This window comes from Chiloscyllium plagiosum, unplaced genomic scaffold (assembly GCF_037043375.1).
Source record: "Chiloscyllium plagiosum isolate Xiang-an unplaced genomic scaffold, Cpla_swu_hap1 HiC_scaffold_7, whole genome shotgun sequence".
NCBI classification, from domain to species: domain Eukaryota; kingdom Metazoa; phylum Chordata; class Chondrichthyes; order Orectolobiformes; family Hemiscylliidae; genus Chiloscyllium; species Chiloscyllium plagiosum.
Window position 1 is genome coordinate 121,128,411 of NW_028270145.1, and position 18,157 is coordinate 121,146,567.

At 47.2% G+C, this 18,157-nt stretch overlaps 1 protein-coding gene across 3 annotated transcripts in view; it reads right to left on the bottom strand.

Annotated features, from left to right (window-relative positions):
* myo10l3 (myosin X, like 3) overlaps positions 1 to 18,157 on the bottom strand; it is a 234,138-nt gene that overhangs the window by 110,965 nt on the left and 105,016 nt on the right. For all 3 annotated transcript variants that reach the window (XM_043694412.2, XM_087989442.1, XM_087989443.1), the window contains 3 exons: positions 17,013 to 17,137; positions 11,038 to 11,152; positions 811 to 917 (listed from right to left, as the gene is read on the bottom strand). In XM_043694412.2, coding sequence (XP_043550347.1) covers positions 811 to 917; positions 11,038 to 11,152; positions 17,013 to 17,137 — 347 coding nt within the window. The remainder of the gene's footprint in view (positions 1 to 810; positions 918 to 11,037; positions 11,153 to 17,012; positions 17,138 to 18,157) is intronic.

Below are 18,157 nucleotides of genomic sequence, written 5' to 3' on the forward strand. Positions count from 1 at the left end.
TGTGTCGGACTGTATGCCAGCGCGGGTCAGTGTGTGTGGGAGTGTACCCCAATGAGGGTCAGTGTGTGTAGGACTGTATCCAGTGAGGGTCAGTGTGTGTAGGACTGTATCCCAGTGAGAGACAGTGTGTGTGGGACTGTATCCCAGTGAGAGTCAGTGTGTGTGGGACTGTACCCCAGTGAGGGTCAGTGTGTGTGGGACTGTACCCCAGTGAGGGTCAGTGTGTGTGGGACTGTACCCCAGTGAGGGTCAGTGTGTGTGGGACTGTACCCCAGTGAGGGTCAGTGTGTGTGGGACTGGACCCCAGTGAGAGTCAGTGTGTGTGGGACTGTATCCCAGTGAGAGTCAGTGTGTGTGGGACTGTACCACAATGAGAGTCAGTGTGTGTGGGTCTGTACCCCAATGAGAGTCAGTGTGTGTGGGAGAGTACCCCAGTGAGGGTCAGTGTGTGTGGGACTGTACCCCAATGAGAGTCAGTGTGTGTGGGTCTGTACCCCAATGAGAGTCAGTGTGTGTGGGAGAGTACCCCAGTGAGAGTCAGTGTGTGTGGGAGTGTACCCCAGTGAGAGTCAGTGTGTGTGGGACTGTACCCCAGTGAGGGTCAGTGTGTGTGGGACTGTACCCCAATGAGAGTCAGTGTGTGAGGGAGCTGTACCCCAGTGAGAGTCAGTGTGTGTGGGACTGTACCCCAATGAGAGTCAGTGTGTGTGGGACTGTACCCCAGTGAGAGTCAGTGTGTGTGGGAGTGTCTGTGTGAGTAAATGTGTGTGGACTGTGCTGATTGCTGTGCCACCGATAGTGAACACTAACCTTGCCTGATAGCCCATGATATGAGCCCGTACGACCATGGCTGCTCTCCGCAACTCCTCTGCTCGAACTTTCTCCAGTTTCTGTTCCAAAGCTTCCTTCAAAAAAACCTGCAAAAAAGTCAGTCAACAGTTGAGTGAATTGGGAATGGTTAAACAGCATCATTTCAAAGACTTTGGGTAAGGGAGAGCAATAGGCAGAAAAGAGAGAGAGAGAGAGAGAGAGAGAGCGATGTTCCACTGTGAACAGGCTCCTGACTTGCCTGCAGTCTGTCTGCTTGGTTTACCACAAGGGTTTTTTTTAAAAAGTGGTTTACTTTAATTAAATCTCCCTGGTCCCTAGCACAGTCCCGTAATCTCTTCAAAGATGTGATTTAAATATAGTCCCTGCAGAGAATGCAGGCTGTGTCTCTGTCTGCCAACGGCTGGCTCATTACAGACTAGAACTTGCTAACTCTCCTAATTACTCATTCACTCACGTTTCTCGCTCTCTCCCTCACTCACACACACTCCCTCTGAACAAGTGGATAAAGAACTTTACTTTTCCATTGTTACTGGACGTCTATTCGCTCAGATACAGACAGTGTAACCAATCACAGCTAATTCATCTCTGCTACAGATTGTTTAACCCCTTCAGTACCAAATCTCGTGAAAATGAAGTTTAATGTGTACAGGTGAGTGAAGACAAAGCCGAGTCAAGTGTGACTTTTGAATCAAAGCAAAAACACAGCAAGAACACCCCAAACTTTAACCCACTTCAAACCCCAATCCCACCCCAAACCCCAATCCCACCCCAAACCCCTTAACCCAGCCCAAACCCCAATCCCACCCCAAACCCCAATCCCACCCCAAACCCCAATCCCACCCCAAACCCCTTAACCCAGCCCAAACCCCAATCCCACCCCAAACCCCAATCCCACCCCAAACCCCAATCCCACCCCAAACCCCTTAACCCAGCCCAAACCCCAAACCCACCCCAAACCCCAATCCCACCCCAAACCCCAATCCCACCCCAAACCCCTTAACCCAGCCCAAAACCTCTAATCCCACCCTGAACCAGTCAATCCACCACAAATCTATGAACCCACACAAAGCATCCTAACCCCCTCCCGGGGACCCTGAACCCACATCAAAAACAGACACCTTTGTCCCAAACCTCTCATCCAAGCCCATTAAACTGATCCCAAACCATTAAACCCACCCCTAAACTGAAACCCTTCAGACAGTCCCCTGCTTCAGCACATTCTCTATCAAGCCCCTCATTCAAACCAATGAAAACCCCCATCCCTATGTGTCACTATCACCGCTCCCTCCTCCAGATGTTACTAACACAGCTGTGCTCATTTCCTTCCTGGAACTGCAAATCCTTGCAATTCACTCGAATTTCAGAACAATTAACAGCAGTAAAATTAGAAGCACATTCATCTTTCACAGGAAGTCAGTCCCATGACCAATAATAGCACCAGATGAATTTAACACATAGAAGAAATGAAATACTCAGAACAGAAGTGGGCTACTCAGCTCCTCAAGCCTGTTACAGCATTCTGCTAGGTCATGGTAGAATGTTATTTCAAATACATTTATTATTTGGTTACCTAGATTTAATCACCACACCCAAAAATGAGTCGAGAGTGCAGTGCTGGAAAAGGAGAATCAGAGAAGAAAAATCAACGTTTCAGGCAAAAGCCTTTCAATACATTCCCAATGAAGGACTTTTGCCCGAAACGTCGCGTCTCCTGCCCCTCGGATGCTACCTGACCTGCTGTGCTTTTCCAGCACCACACTCTCGACTCTGATCTCCAGCATCTGCAGACCTCACTTACAACCAAAAATAATCCATTCATAATGTCAGTCCACAAAGCTACAATCGTATTATGGGTCCCACACACACTGACTCTCACTGGGGTATGGGTCCCACACACACTGACTCTCACTGGGGTACACTCCCACACACACTGACTCTCACTGGGGGACACTCCCACACACACTGACTCTCACTGGGGGACACTCCCACACACACTGACCCTCACTGGGGTACACTCCCACACACACTGACTCTCACTGGGGTACACTCCCCCACACACTGACTCTCACTGGGGTACAGTCCCACACACACTGACTCTCACTGGGGTACACTCCCACACACACTGACCCTCACTGGGGTACACTCCCACACACACTGACTCTCACTGGGGTACACTCCCCCACACACTGACTCTCACTGGGGTACAGTCCCACACACACTGACCCTCACTGGAGTACAGTCCCACGCACACTGACTCTCACTGGGGTACACTCCCACACACACTGACTCTCACTGGGGTACAGTCCTACACACACTGACTCTCACTGGGGTACAGTCCCACACACACTGACCCTTACTGGGGTACAGTCCCACACACACTGACTCTCAATGGGGTACAGTCCTACACACACTGACTCTCACTGGGGTACAGTCCCATATACACTGACCCTCACTGGGGTACAGTCCCACACATACTGACTCTCACTGGGGTACACTCCCACACACACACTGACCCTCACTGGGGTACAGTCCTACACACACTGACTCCCACTAGGGTACACTCCCACACACACTGACCTTCACTGGTGTACACTCCCACACACACTGACCCTCACTGGGGTATACTCCCACACACACTGACTCTCACTGGGGTACACTCCCACACATTACTGACGTGAATCACGTGGTGAGGGAAGTTAAGGGTTAATAAGTTCCAGTGGCTGCTGTCGTAACAATCAAATGAAGTGGTTTAGCAACTCTGACCACTGACCCTGGAATGACAATAAGCCTCTTTCAGTGAGCAGCCACCCGCTCCCTGGCTCCCTGTCTCCGTTCATGATGAATATAAATCTTCCAAACTGAATGGTGGCCTTTCACTGGTTTAATCTTCTCTGCTCTTGCTTGGATCACTTTGTTCCAACTGGCATTGTAATTGTTCCTGTGCCCAGTCAACTCCATTAAAAGCAAGACTGAAAACTAAATATTCAAGAATATTATATGGGATCTGTTTGGGTAGAGCAATGAAACAGCAAGGGACAGCAGTGGCAAGGGAATGGAGAGAAGTGAGAATGACCGGTCCTTAACATCGACACTGCATTTAACTGAGAGGAGCACAAAGGAGCCCCAGCAAACTGGAGTCAAAGGGAATTAGGGAAAACTCTCTCCCAGTTGCAATCATACTTGACATAAAAGAAGATTGTTTTGGTTGCTGGATGTTCGTCATCTCAACTCCAAGAACTCTGCAGGATTCCTCAGGACAGGGTCCTAGGCCCAACCATCTTCAGTTGCTTCAACTCAGACCTTCACTCCATCATAACGTCAGAATGAGCATGTTCACTGATGACCGCACAATATTCAACACCATTCACCACTCCCCCAGATACTGAAGCAGACCATGTACAAATGGAACAGGATCTGGACAATATCCAGGCTTGGGCTGACAAGTGACAAGTAATAATTGCACTACACAAATACCAAAAAAGATCATCTCCAATAAGAAACAATTGAACCAGCCCCTTGACATCCATTAGCATTGCCATCACTGAGTTCCTCATGATCAACATCCTGGAGATTACCGTTGACCACATATTAAACAAGACATGCACATAATTACAGTGGATACTAGGAGCAAGTTAGAAGCTAGGAATACTCATAGAATCCCTATAGTATGGAAGCAGGCCATTCAGCCCATCAAGTCCACACCATCCCTCCAAAGAGCATCCCAACCTGTACCCTATCCCTGAACCCTGCATTTCCCACAGCTAATTCACATATGTTTGGACACGGTGGGCAATTTAGCACGGCCATTCCACCTAACTTACACATCTTTGGATTGTGGGTGGAAACGGGAGCACCCAGAGGAAACCCATGCAGACATAGGGAGAATGTGCAAACCCCACACAAACAGTTGTCCAGGGGTGGAATCAAACCCAGGTCTCTGGCGCTGTGAGGCAAAAGTGAGGACTGCAGATGTTGGAGATCAGAGTCTAGATTAGATTGGTGCTGGAAAAGTACAGCAGGTCAGGCAGCATCCGAGGAGCAAGAAAATTGATGTTTGGGGAAAAGCCCTTCATCAGGAATGAAAGGCGCTGTGAGGCAGCAGTGCTAACCGCTGAGCCACTGTGCCACCCCATGGAATACTGTGGCGAGTAACTCCCCTCCTGACTCCCCAAATCCTGTCGCAAGTCAGGAGTGTGATGGAGTACTCCCCATTTGCCCTGGATGGGGGCAGCTCCAACAACACTCAAGGAGCTCGACACCATCCAGGACAAAGCAGCCACTTGATTGGCACCACATCCACAAACATCCACTCCCTCCACCACTGACAGCAGCAGTGTGTACCCATCTACAAGATGCACTGCAGAAATTCACAAAGGCTTTTCTGACAGCATTTTTCAAGCTGACAACCACTTCCATCTAGAACGGCAGTAGGTTCATGGGAATCCCACTCCCTTCATGTTTCCCTCCAAGCCACTCACCATCCTGACTTGAAAATGTATCGCCGTTCCTTCAGTGTCACTGGGTCTGAATCCTGGAATTGCCTCCCTAAGGGGCATTGTGGGTCAACCTAAACACAGACTGCAGCGGTTCAAGAAGGCAGCTCACCCCCATCTACTCAAAGGCAAGAAGAATGGGCAATAAATGCTGGTGCAGCCAGCGATGCCCAGGTCATACAGTCCTACATCACGGAGTCAGGCCAAAATGTCCATCCACACTAACCCCATTTCCCTGCACTTGGCCCATATCCTTCTAATCCTTTCCTATCCATGTATTTATCCAGTGCCTCTTAAATGTTGTTAATGTACCCGCCTCAACCACTTCCATTGGCAGCTCATTCCATATGTGCACCACCCTCTGTGTAAAAGCATTGCCCCTCAAGTTCCTTTTTATTCTTTCCCGTCTAACCTTAACCTGATGCCCTCTTGTCCTCGATTCCCCAACCTTGGGAAAAAGACTGAGTGCATTCACCCTTTCCATGCCTCTCATGATCTTATACATCTCTACAAGGTACCCCCTCAGTCTTCTACGTTCTAAAGAAAAAGTCCTCGCTTGTCCAACCTCTTCCTAAAACTTAGACCATCGAGTTCTGGCAACATCCTTGTAAATTTGCTCTGCACTCTTTCCAGTTTAATAATATCCTTCCCCTAGCAAGGTGACCAAAACTGAACACAATACACCAAATGCAGCCTCACCAATGTCCTGTACAACTGCAACATAACTTCCCAACTTCTATACTCAATGCCCTGACTGATGAAGGCCAGTGTGCCAAAAGCTTTCTTCACTGCCCTGTCCACCTGGGACTCCACTTTCAGAGAACTGTGCACCTGAACTCCAAAGTCCCTCTATTCCACTGCACTCCTTAAGGCCCTACCATTCACCATGAAACCCCTGCCTTGATTTGACTTTCCAAAATGCAAGACCTCACACTTAATGATATTAAACTCCATTTGGGTGAAAGTGAGGACTGCAGATGCTAAAACCAGAGTCTAGATCAGAGTGGAGAAAGTGAGGTCTGCAGATGCTGGAGATCAGAGCTGGAAATGTGTTGCTGGAAAAGCGCAGCAGGTCAGGCAGCATCCAGGGAACAGGAGAATCGACGTTTCGGGCATAAGCCCTTCTTCTTCCTGAAGAAGGGCTTATGCCCGAAACGTCGATTCTCCTGTTCCCTGGATGCTGCCTGACCTGCTGCGCTTTTCCAGCAACACATTTCCAGCTCTAGATCAGAGTGGTGCTGGAAAAGCACAGCAGGTCAGGAAGCATCCGGAGAGCCGAAAAATTGACGTTTCAGGCAAAAGCTTTTGGGCTTTTGCTCGAAACATTAAACTCTATTTGCCATTTCTCGGCCCACTTCCCCAACTGATAATGGTCCTGCTGCAATTTCTGAGAACCTTCCTCACTGTACACAATATCGCCTATTTTAGTGTCATCTGCAAACTTACTAACCATGCCTTGTACATTCTCATCCAAATCATTGATATAGATAACAAACAGTAATGGCCCAGCACCGACCCCTGAGGCACTCCACTGGTCACAGGCCTCCAGTCCAATAACTATCCCTCCTCTATTACCCTCTGCTTCCTGCCATCGAGCCAATTGTGTATCCAATTTGCCAGCTCCCCTTGGATTCCATGCACCCTAAGAAAAAAGTTTTTAAGTAAAAAGATTAGTTACTTGCAGGCCACTAAATAGTATAGTAGTGTGGGCCATGGTATTAATCAGGAGATTATTGAAGTGTGTAGCATGGGTAATACAGTAATGGATGAGTTCAATCTTCGAATAGACCAGTTAACCCGAGTAAGCACCAATTCAGTGCATATACAAATTGAGGTGACCATGATAATCATGTTAGCCTGGCTCCAATCTTCCCTTCGCTCCTGATTAATAGCAGACTTGGTAGCCTAGAAATTAATCAGCTACTCTTCGCTACGCCCAAACATTTCATACATTTTTCAATATGGTAACGGCCAGGGTAGGCAATGGCCTAGTGGTAATACATGAGACAATTAACCCAGGGACGCAGGTAATGTTCTGAGGATCCAGGTTCAAATGCCACAGTGACAGGATTAAGAGTCTAATGATGACTCTGAAACCATTGTTGAGGGAAAAACCCATCTGGTTCACTAATGTCCTTTAGGGAAGGAAACTGCCATCCTTACCTGGTCTGCAACATGGTTGGTGAGTGGGTAAAAACAATGACTGCAGATGCTGGAAACCAGATTCTGAAGTAGAGTGGTGTTGGAAAAGCACAGCAGTTCAGGCAGCATCTGAGAAGCAGGGAAATCGACGTTTCAGGCAAAAGCCCTTCATCAGGAATACTGTATTCCTGATGAGGGGCTTTTGCCCGAAACGTCGATTTTCCTGCTCCTCGAATGCTGCCTGAACTGCTGTGCTTTTCCAACACCACTCTACTTCAGAATCCTTTGGTGAGTGGGCAATTAGTTCTGGCTAAGCCAATGATAACCACATCCTGTGAATGAAGTTTTTAGAAACTGCCTGATGTATCTAAACCTTACTAATATGCTGATCATATTATCAGTGCAGTAGGAAATAGAGACATGGCAAAAGGAGCCAAATTATTACTTTGTGTCTGTTTTCACTGAGAAAGATGCAAGCAATCTGCTGAAGTTCTTAAGAAGTCAGACCTGATCTGAAACATTAACTGTTTCTCTCTCCACAGATGTTGTCCAACTGTTTGTCTTCACTTTCTTTGGGCTCGCTCCCACTTGTTGTTTGCTCCTTATTCCCTCTCCCTCACTTAATCGTCTGTAGCTAAATTGATATCTTCCTAGCTACCATCAGTTCCGAGGAAGGGTCACCAAACCTGAAACATTAACTCTGATTTCCCTTCACAGATGCTGCTAGACCTGCTGAGCTTTTTCAGCAATTTCTGGTTTTGTTTCTGATTTACAGCAATCGCAGTTTTTTCAGTTTTTATTCCCTAACCCGCGGTGACATTTTCTAACTGAGTTTATTATCTTTAAGCTGGGTTACATATACTAACTAGGTTAACATAGAGCATAGAAAAGTCCAGCACAGAACAAGCCCTTAGGCTCACGATGTTGTGCCGAGACCCAATCTTAATGTAAAATATAGTAATTTAACCTACGCACCCCTCAACTCACTGCTATCCATGTGCATGTCCAGCAGTCGCTTAAATGTCCCCAATGACTCTGCTTCCAGCACCACCGCTGGCAACGCATTCCATGCATTCACATCTCTCTGCGTAAAAAACCTACCTCTGATGTCTCCTTTATACCTTCCTCCTAATATCTTCAAACTATGACTCCTCGTACCAGTCAATCCTGCCCTGGGGAAAAGTCTGTGGCTATTGGATTTTGCCTGTCCTCGGATGCTGCCTGAATTGCTGTGCTCTTCCAGCACCACTAATCCAGAATCTGGTTTCCAGCATCTGCAGTCATTGTTTTTACCCCGCTATTGACACTATCTATTCCTCTCATTATTTTGTACACCTCAATCAGGTCTCCTCTCTTCCTCCTTCTCTCCAGAGAGAAATGTCTGAGCTTATTCAATCTTTCTTCATAAGGCAAGCCCTCCAGTACAGGCAGTGTCCTGGTAAACCTTCTTTGCACCCTCTCCAAAGCTCTGTTTCTTTCCTATAGTAGGGCAACCAGAACTGGACACAATATTCCAAGTGTGGGACTTGTAGAGCTGCAGCAAAACCTCATGGCTCTTAAACTCGATCCCCCTGTTAATAAAAGCCAAAACACCATATGCTTTCTTAACAACCCTATCCACTTGGGTGCCAACTTTGAGGGATTTATGTACTTGCACACCCAGATCCCTCTGTTCCTCCACACTGCCAAGAATCCTGTCTTTAATCCTATATTCAGCATTCGAGTTCAACCTTCTAAAATGCATCACTTCGCATTTATTCAGGTTGAACTCCATCTGCCATTTGTCAGCCCAGCTCTGCATCCTGTCTATGTCGCGCTGCAGCCTGCAGTAGCCCTCTATACTATCGACAACAACTCCAACCTCTGTGTCATCTGCAAATTTACTAACCCACCCCTCAACCTCCCCATCCAAGTCATTTATAAAAACTCCAAAGAGCAGAGGCCCAAGAACAGAGCCCTGCGGGACCCCACTCAAAACTGTCTTCCAGGCAGAATACTTTCCATCTACAACCACTCTCTGCCTTCTGTCAGCCAGCCAGTTCTGAATCCAGATAGCCAAATCTCCCTGTATTCCATACTTCCTGACTTTATGAATGAGCCTACCATGGGGAACCCTATCAAATGCTTTGCTGAAATCCATATACACCACATCCACTGCTCGACCGTCGTCGACCTGGCTTGACACCTCCTCAAAGAACTCAATAAGATTTGTGAGGCATGACCTGCCCCTCACAAAGCCATGCTGACTGCCTTTAATCACACTATGCTTTGCCAAATAGTCATAAATCCTATCCCTCAGAATTCTTTCCACAACTTTGCTGACCACAGACGTAAGACTGACTGGTCTGTAATTGCCAGGGATTTCCCTATTACCCTTCTTGAAAAGTGGAACAACATTTTCCTCCTTCCAATCCTCCAGTATGACTCCTGTGGAGAGTGAGGAGGCAAAGATCCTTGCCAGCGGCTTAGCAACCTCCTTTCTCACTTCCTGGAGCAGTCTAGGATAAATCTGGTCTGGTCCTGGGGACTTATCAATCTTAATGTTTTCCAAAATTTGCAGCACATCATCTTCATCAATCTTGATCTGGTCAGGACTGTATCCCAGCTCCTCTAAGTTTTCATTTACAACAAGGTCACTTTCCTTGTGAAAACCGAAGCAAAAAACTCATTTAGGCTTCCCCTATCTGCTCAGTCTCCACGCACATGTTCCCTCCGCTATCCCTGATCGGCCCTACCTTCTCCCTGATCATTCTCTTATTCCTCACATATGAGTAAAAGCCTTTGGGTTCTCCCTAATTCTTCCTGCCAACCCTTTTTAGTGCACCCTCCTGGCTCTCCTCAGTCCATGCTGATAATGTGTTGCTGGAAAAGCGCAGCAGGTCAGGCAGCATCCAAGGAGCAGGAGAATCGACGTTTTGGGCATGAGCCCTTCTTCAGGATTCCTGAAGAAGGGCTCATGCCCGAAACGTCGATTCTCCTGCTCCTTGGATGCTGCCTGACCTGCTGCGCTTTTCCAGCAACACATTTTTAAGCTCTGATCTCCAGCATCTGCAGTCCTCACTTTCTCCCTTCTCCTCAGTCCATTTCTGAGTTCCTTTCTAGCAAGCCTTTGCTACCTCCACCTTACGTAAACTGCCTTCCTCCTTTTGACAAGAAGCTCCTCTGTTCTCATCATCCAAGGTTCCTTAATCTGACCCCCTCTTACCTGTCTCAGAGGAAAGAATTTGTACATCACTCGCAACAACTGTTCCTTAAATAATCTCCACATGTCTGTTGTGCCCTTTCTATGGAACAATTGCTCCCAGTTTGTACTTCCCAATTCCTGTCTGATAGCGTCATAGTTTCCTTTTCCCCAATTAAATATCTTCCCTCAGTAACTGCACCTTTCACTCTCCAAGGCTCTGCTAAATGTGAGGCAGTTGTGATCACTTTCACCAAAGTGCTCTCCCACCGCGAGATCTGAAACCTGTTCTGGCTCGTTGCCGAGCACCAAATCCAAAATGGCCTCTCCCCTCGTCGGTCTGTCTACATGCACTAACAGGACTAATACACACTAACTGTGTTAACTAACCTTGGACTTTCCCATACGCCAGTGAGAATTGGTCCCGTCATAGAGTTTTAGCAGCATTGTGCAGCGCTCCTTCCCATCCTCCGGGATCTTATGATTTTTCAGGAGCATCTTGTACCTAAGGAGGAATAAAAAGCAAGGTGGAAATAGTTCACTTTGCATTTGGTGGTGATGTGCATCCAGACAAGAATGTGGTGGGAGTGCACAGACAGCTGTCCATCAACATCACCCTTCCAAGGCTGCACTGCCCTGATTACCTGGGCACAGCAATACCTTACAGACCAAATACAACAACACCTGCATGATATAGTCTATTTAACGTAATAACATTCTCCAAAGTGCTTTACAAGAGCATTATCAAAGAAAACGTTTCACTGTGACACATAAGATCAGATGATCAACAGGTTCAGGGAGGCAATTCCAGAATTTAGACCCAGTAGCTAGGGAACAGTTGCCAATGATGATGATTAAAATTGGGAATGCGTAATAGTCCAGAACCAAAGGAGCACAGAGATCTCAGAGATTAGAGAAATAGGAAGGAGGGATTTGAACACAAGGAGAATTTTAAAATCAATGTAGGAAATAAGACCTGTGTGTTGTTGAAATTAGGACATGAGATTTGAATCAACCAAGTTTATGGAGGGCAGATGCTGGGAGTATACGGAATTGTTTAGTTCAGTTGGCCAGTCAATCAGCGTATAGCTTAGAATAATACCTACAGCACAGGCTTGATTCCTCACTCACCACCTTACTCTGAGATTGGTCAGCAATGCTATACCACCACTGACAAACCTGCCAGGATCAGCTCAGGATGGAGATTGGTACTCAGTAAGGATTTGTCTTTGGGCAAAGTATATGGTGAATGGAAAGATACAAAGAACAGTACAGCACAGGAACAGGTCCCTCTGCTCACCAAAACTGTGCCGACATATTGTGCCTTTCTAAACTAAAAGCCATTTCCCTCTCCATGATCTGAATCCCTCTATTCCCCATTTATTCATGTATCTACCTCTACAACATCCTCTGGCAACACATTCCAGGCACCTCCCACTGTCTGTGTGAAAAACCTGCCTCTCACATCTCCTTTAAACTTACCCCCTTTTACCTTCAACCTATGTCCCTGAGTAATTGACATTTCTCCCCTGGGAAAAAGACTCAGACTATCCATTCTATCCAAGCATCTCATAATTTTGTAAACTTCTATCAGTCGCCCCTCATCCTTTGATGTTCAAATAAAAACAATCCAAGCTTGTCCAATCTCTCCTCAAGGCTAATACCCTCCAAACCAGGACACATCCTGGTAAACTGTTCCTGTATCTTCTCCAAAGCCTCCACATCCTTCCGGTAGTGTGGCAACTGGAACTGCACACAATATTCCAAATGTGGCCTGACTATAATTCTATACAACTCCAACTCAACTTGCCAATTTTTATACTCTGTTCCCTAACCGATGAAGGCAAGCATGTCATATGCCACCTTGACCACCTTATCCAGTTGTGTTGCCACTTTCAGGAAACTATGGACCTGTTCCCCGAGATCCCTCGGTATGTTGATGGTACTAAGGGTCCTGCCATTAACTGTTGACTTCACCCCTGCATTAGACCTTCCAAGGGCAACTAGGGATTAGCAATAAATACTGACCAGCCAGAGACACACACGTTCCACACGAGAATTAAAATACTAGAGAGAGAGGCACAGAACTACAAAGAGAGACAGAAATATAGGGTGACACAGACACAGAGACACACGAAGATACAGTCAATGAGACAGAAACACAGAGACTTTTGTTGGTACCGACCCAATGAGTCAAAGGTCCTTTTCTGTACTGTGTGCTTCTATGATTCTATTTGTATACAAACAGTCAGGGATAGTGAGAGAAACAGAAACACAGCAGATTATAGAAACACAGAGAGAGACATAGATATAGGGAGACACAGGGGAACTCAGATGGATATCTCCACCAGAGTATTTCCAATCGCTAACTCCTGTGATTTCCCGTCAATTTCCCATGTCATAGAACATAGAACAATACAGCACAGAACAGGCCCTTTGGCCCACGATGTTGTGCCGAACATTTGTCCTAGCTTAAGCACCCATCCATGTACCTATCCAATTGCCACTTAAAGGTCACCAATGATTCTGACTCTGCCACTCCCACAGGCAGCGCATTCCATGCCCCCATCACTCTCTGGGTAAAGAACCTACCCTTGACATCTCCCCTATATCTTCCACCCTTCACCTTAAATTTATGTCCCCTTGTAACACTCTGTTGTACCCAGGGTAAAAGTTTCTGATTGTCTACTCTATCTATTCCCCTGATCATCTTATACACCTCTATCAAGTCACCCCTCATAATTCTCCGTTCCAATGAGAAAAGGCCTAACACTCTCAACCTATCCTCGTACAACCTATTCTCCATTCCAGGCAACATCCTGGTAAATCTTCTCTGCACCCTCTCCAAAGCTTCCACATCTTTCCTAAAGTGAGGCGACCAGAACTGCACATAGTACTCCAAATGTGGCCAAACCAAAGTCCTGTACAGCTGTAACATCACTTCACGACTCTTGAATTCAATCCCTCTGCTAATGAACGCTAATACACCATAGGCCTTCTTACAAGCTCTATCCACCTGAGTGGCAACTTTCAAAGATCTATGAACATAGACCCCAAGATCCCTCTGCTCCTCCACCTTAGTTGGCGGCACGGTGGCACAGTGGTTAGCACTACTGCCTCACAGCGCCGGAGACCCGAGTTCAATTGCCGCCTCAGGCGACTGACTGTGTGGAGTTTGCACATTCTCCCCGTGTCTGCGTGGGTTTCCTCCAGGTGCTCCGGTTTCCTCCCACAGTCCAAAGATGTGCAGGTTAGGTTAATTGGCCATGCTAAATTGCCCGTAGTGTTAGGTGAAGGGGTAAATGTAGGGGTATGGGTGGGTTGCGCTTCGGCGGGTCGGTGTGGACTTGTTGGGCCGAAGGGCCTGTTTCCACACTGTAATGTAATCTAATCTAAAAAAAATCTAATCTTACTAGGAACCCTACCGTTAACCCTGTATTCCTCATTCTTATTTGTCTTTCCAAAATGGACAACCTCACACCTGGCAGGGTTGAACTCCATCTGCCACTCCTCAGCCCAGCTCTGCATCATATCTAAGTGCCTTTGCAGCCGACAACAGCCCTCCTCACTATCCACAACTCCACCAATCTTCGTATCATCTGCAAATTTACTGACCCACCCTTCGACTCCCTCTTCCAAGTCATTAATAAAAATTACAAACAGCAGAGGACCCAGAACTGATCCCTGCGGAACTCCACTTGTAACTGGGCTCCAGGCTGAATATTTACCATCTACCACCACTCTCTGACTTCGAACAGTTAGCCAGTTCTCTATCCAACTGGCCAAACTTCCCACTATCCCATGCCTCCTGACTTTCCGCATAAGCCTACCATGGGGAACCTTATCAAATGCCTTACTAAAATCCATGTACACTACATCCACTGCTCTACCCTCATCCACATGCTTGGTCACCTCCTCAAAGAATTCAATAAAACTTGTAAGGCAAGACCTACCCTTCACAAATCCGTGCTGGCTGTCCCTAATCATGCAGTGTCTTTCCAGATACTCATAAATCCTATCCCTCAGTACCCTTTCCATTACTTTGCCTACCACCGAAGTAAGACTAACTGGCCTGTAATTCCCGGGGTTATCCCTATTGCCTTTTTAGAACAGGGGCACAACATTCGCCACTCTCCAGTCCCCTGGTACCACCCCTGTTGACAGTGAAGACGAAAAGATCATTGCCAACGGTTCTGCAATTTCCTCTCTTGCTTCCCACATAATCCTAGGATATATCCCGTCAGGCCCGGGGGACTTGTCTATCCTCAAGTTATTCAAAATGTCCAAAACATCTTCCTTCCTAACAAGTATCTCCTCTAGCTTACCAGTCCATTTCACATTCTCCTCTTCAACAATACGGTCCCTCTTGTTTGTAAATACTGAAGAAAAGTACTCATTCAAGAACTCACTTATCCCTTCCGACTCAATACACAGTCTCCCACTACTGTCCTTGATCGGACCTACCCTCGTTCTCGTCATTCTCATGTTTCTCACATACGCATAAAATGCCTTGGGGTTATCCTTGATCCTATCCGCCAAAGATTTTTCATGCCCTCTCTTAGCTCTCCTAATCCCTTTCTTCAGCTCCCTCCTGGCTATCCTGTGTCCCTCCAACGCTCTGTCTGAACCTTGTTTCCTCAACCTTATGTAAGCCTCCTTCTTCCTCCTTACAAGACATTCAACCTCCCTCGTCAACCAAGGTTCCCTCACACGACCATCTCTTTCCTGCCTGACAGGTACATACATATCAAGGACACGTCGTATCTGTTCCTTGAAAAAGTTCCACATTTCCACGACATCCTTCCCTGACACCTATGCTCCCAACTTCTGCTCCTCAGATCCTGTCTTACAGCATCGTAATTACCCTTCCCCCAATTGTAAAACCTACCCTGTTGCACGCACCTATCTCTCTCCATAACCAAGGTGAAAGTCACAGAATTGTGGTCACCATCACCAAAATGTTCACCCACTAACAAGCCCATCACTTGTCCCGGTTCGTTACCAAGTACCAAATCCAATATGGCCTCCCCTCTGGTCGGACAATCTACATACTGAGTTAGAAAAGCTTCCTGGACACACTGCACAAACACTGCCCCATCCAATCTACTTGATCTAAAGAGCTTCCAATCAATGTTTGGGAAGTTGAAATCGCCCATGACTACTACCCTGTGGCTTCTGCACCTTTCCAAAATCTGTTTCCCAATCTGTTTCTCCACATCTCTGCTGCTGCTATTGGGGGGCCTATAGTAAACACCCAACAAGGTGACTGCTCCTTTCCTATTTCTGACTTCAGCCCATACTACCTCCAAAGGCAGATCCCCCTCGAACTGCCTTTCTGCAGCCGTTATACCATTTCTAATTAGCAACGTCACACCCCCTCCTTTTTTACTACCCTCCCTAATCTTACTGAAACATCTGTAACCAGGAACCTCCAACAACCATTCCTGTCCCTCTTCTATCCACGTTTCCGTGATGGCCACAACATCGTAGTCCCAGGTACCGATCCACGCCTTAAGGTCACCCACCTTATTTCTGATACTCCTTGCGTTGAAGTATACACACTTGAGCACATCTCTGTGTCCGCAAGTATTCCCTGTCAGTGCTACCTTCTCCACAGCCTCCCTACATTTTTGGACATCCTGACAAACAGCTAGCCTACTTGCTGGACTACAAGTCCGGATCCCATCCCCCTGCCAAATTAGTTTAACCCCCCCCCGAAGAGTGCTAGCAAACCTACCCCCCAGGATATTGGTGCCCTTCTGGTTCAGGTGCAACCCGTCCTGCTTGTACAGGTCCCACCTTCCCCAGAATTCAGTCCAATTGTCCAGATACCTGAAGCCCTCCCTCCTACACCATCCTTGCAGCCACGTGTTCAACTGCACTCTCTCCCTATTCCTTGCCTCACTGTCACGTGGCACCGGCAACAACCCACAGATGGCGACTCTGTCTGTCCTAGCTTTTAGCCTAACTCCCTGAGCTCCTGAATGACCTCCCCACCCCTCTTCCTACCTATGTTGTTGGTGCCAACGTGCACTCTGGCACCCGGGAGGCAACAAACCATCCGAGAGTCTCGCCCATGTCCACAGACCCGCCTGTCCGTCCCTCTAACTATAGAGTCTCCTATAACTAGCGCTCTCCTCCTCTCCCCCTTTCCCTTCTGAGCCTCAGAGCCGGACCTCGTGCCAGAGACACGGTCACTGCAGCTTACCCCTGCTAGGCCGTTGCTCTCAATAACCCAACAAACCAACACTTCATTATCGTCTCTCCTAATGCTTGGTCTCTGACAGAGAACTCTGAAATATGATAGATATTTAAACACTTTTTTTAGAAAGGGTCACAAGATGGTGGGAAATTCTAACTTGCACCTCAGATAAAATTCCTGGAAAGGTCGTCGGACCGGGAATCCTGCACGTCGAATTTTCACCATTTCAAGCATCCCAGAATAACGTAGCTGGTTCCGAACAAATCCCTCATCAAACAGTTGCGGCCTCTGGGAATTACAAAAGAAAATTCTTCATTATCTTTGAAATTTTCTGCACCTCCACTCCCAAATGTACTTATCCAAGCAAGTTGGTCCCTAAGATATCAATTTCCTCGGAGTAATTGTTCTGAATCCCAGAGAACACCAACTTCAAAACACTCAAGAAACAAACTCCCAACTTATTTTCTTTGCCCCACAGGCATATTATCACAGGGGCCGTGTCTCCTCAGGGGCCAGGTCTCCCCAGGGGCCGGGTCTCCCCAGGGGCCGGGTCTCCCTGTGACCGGCTCTCCCCAGGGGCCAGGTCTCCCCAGGGACCATGTCTCCCAGTGACCAGGTCTCCCCAGGGGCTTTGTCTCCTCAGGAGCCGGGTCTCCCCATGACCATGTCTCCCCAGGGGCCGTGTCACCCCATGACCGTGTCTCTCCACTGGCCGTGTCTCCCCAGGGGCTGTATCTCCCCAGGGGCTTTGTCTCCCCGATTGTATAAAAAACAGAAAATGCTGAAAATACTCAGCAGATCTAGAACCAGCTCTGAAGAGAGATTCAGTGAATATTTCTTGCATTTGCAATTGTTATTCCATATTTTAGCACCTGCAGTATTTTGATGTGGCCTTATTTGTTCATGTACATCCCTACAATTGGACCCTAAGACTATAGGAGCAGAAATTAGGCCATTCGGCCTATCAAGTCTGCTCCGCCATTCAATCATGGCTGATAAATTTCTCAACCCCGTTCTCCCTCTTTCTCTCTGTAACCCTTGATCCCCTTGATACTCAAGAATCTAACTATCTCCATCTTAAATATACTCAATGACCTGGTCTCCACAACCTTCTGTGGGAGTGAATTCCATAGATTCACCACTCTCTGGCTGAAGAAATTTCTCCTTACCTCCATTCTAAAAGATCTTTTAGAAGGTCTAAAAACTCCAAGGCTGTGCCCTCGGGTCTTAATCTCTCCTACCAATGGAAACATCTTCCCAGCATCCACTTTGTCCATTCAGTACTCTGTAAGCTTCAATTAGATCCCC